This window comes from Thalassophryne amazonica, chromosome 4 (assembly GCF_902500255.1).
Source record: "Thalassophryne amazonica chromosome 4, fThaAma1.1, whole genome shotgun sequence".
Classification (NCBI taxonomy): Eukaryota; Metazoa; Chordata; class Actinopteri; order Batrachoidiformes; family Batrachoididae; genus Thalassophryne; species Thalassophryne amazonica.
The window spans coordinates 105,192,078-105,198,391 of NC_047106.1; the positions used below are offsets into that span (position 1 = coordinate 105,192,078).

The 6,314-nt window shown below is 38.4% G+C and overlaps 1 protein-coding gene across 1 annotated transcript in view; it reads left to right on the top strand.

Annotated features, from left to right (window-relative positions):
• The window catches only part of chrna10a (cholinergic receptor, nicotinic, alpha 10a), a 42,477-nt gene extending 38,485 nt beyond the window's left edge, over positions 1–3,992 (top strand). The window contains exon 5 of the mRNA XM_034168381.1: positions 3,228–3,992. Coding sequence (XP_034024272.1) covers positions 3,228–3,898 — 671 coding nt within the window. The 3' untranslated portion in view covers positions 3,899–3,992. The remainder of the gene's footprint in view (positions 1–3,227) is intronic.
• The last annotated feature ends 2,322 nt before the right edge of the window (positions 3,993–6,314 follow it).

Genomic DNA, 6,314 nt, shown 5'->3' on the forward strand with positions numbered 1-6,314 from the left:
AAAATCCAAATATATTCCATTTTTCTTGTTTCTCAGATTCAGACATAATTAGTCACTGCAACATTGATTTAGAGGCACTGTAAAATATGGTATTGAAATATGTATCCATTTAACATGGTTGAAGAGTATCTAAATCATTCTATCATTGGCGTACACTCATAGTGAAAAATTTCATAAAAGACACTTTAAAACATTTTACACGTTTTTAACAAAAGAAGAACAAATTGTAAACATGTTGAAACTGTTTAAAAGTTCATCAAAGGTGACAGACAGGCATTAAATAACAAAAGTTAATATTTTACTCTAGCTTCTTCTTTATATTTATTTATGCAACACTGTTGGATTTATTATGTGGATTTCCTTCAAACAATTTCAGTTTTTGAACATGGACTGTGTGAGATGTTTTCCATTAGCATAAGATCCAAACTGATCCTGTTGACATGTTGGGAGATTCAAATTATCAACTAATTTACAATGTGGCTTAAATTTGACTTTCAAATCAAATTGTTGTATTTTGCCATTAACAAAAAAGTCATGTCTGTCTCCACCTCTTTACCCACAGTGTGTTCACAAAAAAACAAAACATTGCATACTGTATGTCTCAATAAGACTGAATAATAATGAATACATACGTGAAAGTGGTCTCTCTGATTTTACTCCTGTTGTGTTCACACACAGAGCCATGTACACTCAAAAAAAAATGACTCACTGGATGAACTCAATTCAATTACTGTATAAGTAGGATTTCCATCTAATAAATATGTGTAGCCTGAACTCAAACAAAGCGCATCCATGCAAGATCATTTAATTTAATTTAGCTGAGACTACATATATTTATTAGATGGAAATCCAATCCTATGAGTCTGTACACTTTAGTGTACACTTAAAAAATTGGATTGGATTTCCATCAGTCAGTTAAAACTGACTCAATGGATTGGATTTTCATCTAATAAATATACGTATTAGGCTTTGTGGCTTACCTGGGCAGTGGTTGGGAACATGGGAAATCAGGCTAATGGGGACTTTAAAGGGAGATGTAGAAGAGTTAATCACAAACCCAAGCGGAGGTGTGATGCACAGAGATCTGTCATAGTAGGCGAACAAATGCAAAATCAACTTGCAAGGCAATGATAAAACATGGAATGGTAGCATAGATCAATAACACAGAGGCAAACACTGGGAAATACGTAGGCATGATGGTATATAATCTGGTTAGGCGGTAACACATTTTCAGTGGTTATAAAAGCCAGCAAACAAAAATCACAGAAGTGCAGAGACACAAAACTGGAAACTACTAACAGGAGGTAAAGCTAGACTAGTATGTTGCATGTGGAGATCCACGGGATCTAGTTTGGGTAGTGTTTATAAAATAGATAGCAGACATTTTTCAAGCGTGGTAATAAATTGTGCAAAGTTTCTATAATGAGTTGGAATGGTGTGTGATTCCAGAATGTTTTAGAACGTTTGACGTTAGACCTCAGCAGTTTTTAGAATAACTGTTTTATTTCCTGTTAATTACATAATTTTTGTATGTTAATTAACTGTCTTGATGCATTTATAAATTGTTTAGTTTCTTGTTATCATATATACACTATTGTTATTTTTATTATTATTATTATTATTATTATTTATTTTATTTTATTGCAGCTGGCCTGCACTTTGTCAGCCTGATCCCATCTGATCTCAGAAGATAAGTAGTGCAGGACCTGGTTAATATTTGGATGACAGACCTCTTCGGAACACCAGCGGCTGTGTGTGTTTCTCCAGGTGAAACTGGAGTTGCATCAGGAAAGGCATCCTGCATAAAACTTGTGCCAATTACCAATGCAGATCTGGTTGTATCCACTGTGGTGAATCCAAACAAAAATGGGAGCAGCCAAAAGACCAACAACATTATTATTTTATTATTGCTTCTATTTTACTTGCACTGTGCACATTTTCTCCATTCACAGCCATTTTGGCCTATAACTTATTGTGGGTTGTCTGGGTGTCTTGGTGGCTTTCCTCACTCTTCTCCTTCTTGCACAGTCACTCAGTTTTTGAGAACTGTCTACTCCATGCAGATTTATCATAGAGTGCCATACTGTTAGCATTTCTATGTAATTTATGTAAATAAAGTCCAAGACATTTTATTCAGTGGCAGATTTATCATCAGAGAGCCTCGTCCACAACTACCACAAAAGACTCCAAGCTGTCACTGATGTTAAAGGGGGCAATACACTGTATGAAGAACCGGAGTATGTAAACGTTTGATCAGGGTCATTTGGGTAGTTCTGTTGTCATTATGATTTAAAAAAGAGTAAAGACAGTTGTTTGCCAATAAATGGCTTCACCCAACCACTAACTACGGAGCCCTGGAAGTGTCATTGTAAAATGTTTTGCATGTGGAGAGAATGTGCGCATGTTTTATTATATTGTGCGCACATTTTATTATATTGTGCGCATGTTTTAAGCATCGTTTGAGGAAAACAAGGGCACGATCTTCTTAAACGTGGCCACAATTTGTAAAACGTGCACTCAGTATTGTCTTGACACATAAATGTTGGCTATTAGTCAACAAACCAGGAGACAGTATAATACATTTACCCATTAGAAATGGATCTGGTCAGGGTATATCATCATGGTTTGAGCGCACAAGGACATATACTTGTAGAACATAATCAGCATGGCATCATCTGGAGTTTAAGCACATTAAAAAGGATGCTGAGGGCGAAGCGTCTCCTCGTCGTGAGGATGACAATTTAGGTCATATTATGGAGTTCATTTTGAATGAAAGGAAAGCGTGTGCTCGTTTTATTAATTTGAAGGCTCAATTAAAGGAAAACGTGTGCACAAATTATCATGGCCAGAAAAAAATATCACTTTAAATGACCTCTCCCGGGTTCCCTAACTAACCATGAGTGAAAAAAAAAAATTGTGTTATTCATATTCTTTGAAAAATGGACAAAAAAAAAAAAAAAATCAACAATTCTGCCAGGGCATATAAACTTTTGAGTACAACTGTTAGTATATATATCAATAGATTTTGATGATGATTTGATCAGAGATTGTAACAAAGCTCATCACTGATGCATTAGGATAAGCAGCAGGAGTTTATGTTGCCTTCGTATCTATGGGACAACTAATTTGCTAATCTTTTCTTACTGAGCTACAATACAATTTCCATGAACTTACAGCTAGCATTAGAATTCTATACATTGAGTTTCCCTGTCTTACTTCTTTTACAGGAAAGTATTACATTGCAACCATGACCATGATCACAGCTTCAACTGCACTGACCATTTTCATTATGAACATACACCACTGTGGCCCGGATGCCAAACCTGTTCCCAAATGGGCTAAGAAAGTCATTCTACAGTATCTGGCTAGAATGTGTTTTGTTTATGAAGTTGGAGAGAACTGCATGTCTGCACAATCAGAGAAACAGGAGCCATTTGTGAAGTACGGCAACTGTACCTTAAGTGGTCAATCCCGACCAGGCAGAGAGGATTCTATATTCAAAATGGAGACGGGCCCAGATGGAGTGGTGGCCAGACCCACAGAGGAACAAAATGACATTGATCAGATTATAAATCCAATGGAATCCATTGAAAATAACCCTAACCGCTGCAGCATGTGGAAGGCCGACATTTACATGAGCACAGATGGAGGTGATTCAGTCGGTGGTCAGAGAAGATGCAAGAATGTGTCAGAGGTTTCCTGCAGTTCTCCCAGCCACGAGAAGCAGCTATTGCATAGCATTGAGTATGTGGCCAATTGCTACAGAGATCAGAGAGCCACGCAGAAACGGACTGGCGAGTGGAAAAAGGTGGCCAAAGTTTTAGACCGATTCTTTATGTGGATATTTTTTGTCATGGTGTTTTTCTTGAGCCTTCTCATTATGGGTAAAGCAATCTAACTGCTGGCATGCTGAGAAGAGTCAGTTACTGTGATTACAAAAATAGTGTTTTGATTTCAATATCACAATATGATTACAGGATTGGGTAAAACCACACTGTGTAGATTTTAAAATTTCCAACCATTGCAGAATCTTCAGTGGTGGTTATTTGGTGGTGGGCAGGGGCGCAGCCAGGGAGTTTGGGCCCCATGAAAAGAAATGCTACTGGGTGCTCCCATAGCCGGCCGCTTGGCCAGCCAGAAATTTTGATACTGTTTTACATAAAACTATGCATTTTAATGATATTTTTGACGATCATTCCCATATTTGTGAGAATAAAAACATGATGTTACAGTTACTTGGTAGGGAAAGCACTGAAAATACAATGAAATTCACTTAGATTCAGTTATTTATTGCAATACTAAAAATGCATATATGAGGCTGGTTGTTGCTATTTAATCTTCTGATTTCCAGATAATGTAAACATTTCTCTGACTGGATTGAGAGCAATCACCGAGTCTGTACATACTAGAAATGTTTTGTTCCTACTGCAAAGCAGGAGGATGAGAGCCCCAAACTACCAACCAAACATTATATTTCAGTGTTACCTGATGCTTTCTAAACAATTAAAAGTGTTCTGAAATGATTTTTTATTCTTTAATGTTTTTTCTCCATAATAATTGGGGGGGGGCTGACGGCTGCTGCTCCTGATCGACTTGTCTGTATGGAACATGAGTCAGTTTTTGAGAACATCTTGCTAAGCATTTACCTGCATTGATTAGGCAAATAAGCATTTGGTCCACCTGTCCACAAAGAATGGACAGGTCTGTAATTTTTATCATAGGTACACTTCAACTGTGAGAGACAGAATCTAAAAAAAAAAAAAAAAAAAAAAAAAAAATCAGAAAATCACACTGTATGAGTTTTAAATAATTAATTTGCTTTTTATTGCATGAAATAAGTATTTGATACAATAGAAAAACAGACCTTAATATGTGGTACAGGAACCTTTGTTTGCAATTACAGAGGTCAGACTTTTCCTGTAGTTCTTGACCAAGTTTGTACACACTGCAGCAGGGATTTTGGTCCACTCCTCCATACAGATCATCTTCAAATCTTTCAGGTTTGGAGTTTCAGCTCGCTCCAAAGATTTTCTATTGAATTCAGGTTTGGAGACTGGCTAGGCCACTCCAGGACCTTGAATTGTTGCTTTCTCCTTAGTTGCCCTGGCTGTGTGTTTTGAGTCATTGTCATACTGGAAGACCCAGCCATGACCCATCTTCAATTATCTTACTGAGGGAATGAGGTTGTTTCCCAAAAATCTCATGATACATGGCCCCATTCATCCTCCCTTTAATACAATGCAGTCGTCCCATCCTCTTTGCAGAAAAGCACCCCTAAAAATGTTGTTTCCAGCCCCATGCTTCACGGTTGGGATGGTGTTCTTGGGGTTGTTCTCTTCCTCCAATCACGGCGAGTGGAGATGATTCCAAACAGCTCTATGTTGGTCTCATCTGACCACATGACCTTCTCCCATGCCTTCTCTGGATCATCCAGATGGTCACTAGTAAACTTCAAACAGGCCTGGACATGTGTTGGCCTGAGCAGGGGGACCCTGCGTGCCCTGCAGGATTTTAAACCATGACACTGTAGTGTGTTACTAATGTAATCTTTGCAACTGTGGTCCCAGCTCTCTTCAGGTTATTGACCAGGTCCTCCCGTGTAGTTCTGGGCTTTCTCAGAATCATCCTTACCCTACGAGGGGAGATCTTGCATGGAACACCAGACTGAAGAAGACTGTCAAGTCATCTTGTGTTTCTTCCATTTTCTAATAATTACACCAAGAGTTGTTGCCTTCTAACCAAGCTGCTTGCCTATTGTCCTGTAGCCCATCCCAGCCTTGTGCAGGTTTACAGTTTTGTTCCTGGTGTCCTTAGACAGCTCTTTGGTCTTGGTCATGGTGGATAGGTTGGAGTGTGATTGATTGAGAGTGTGGACAGGTGTCTTTTATACAGGCAACAAGTTCAAACTGGCACAATTAATGCGGGTCAATGTGATGGGTCAAGATTAAGTGTTATTTCTGTGATCTTGGTTAAGATTCTCACTTGGGTTAGAAGAGACCCCCCCTCCCCTACCTAATTAGAATTCTGTAACTTTGACATTGTTTATCTTGTTTATTCTTTTGTTGTTTATCCTGTGTTATACGAGGTCTGTCAATAAAGTAACAGTCCTTTTTATTTTTTTCAAAAACTATATAGATTTCATTCATATGTTTTTACGTCAGACATGCTTGAACCCTCGTGCGCATGCGTGAGTTTTTCCACGCCTGTCAGTTACGTCATTCACCTGTGAGCACGCCTTGGGAAGGAGTGGTCCCGCCCCCTCGTCAGATTTTCGTTTTCTGGAAATGGCGGAATGAAAAGGACTTTTTTTCCAT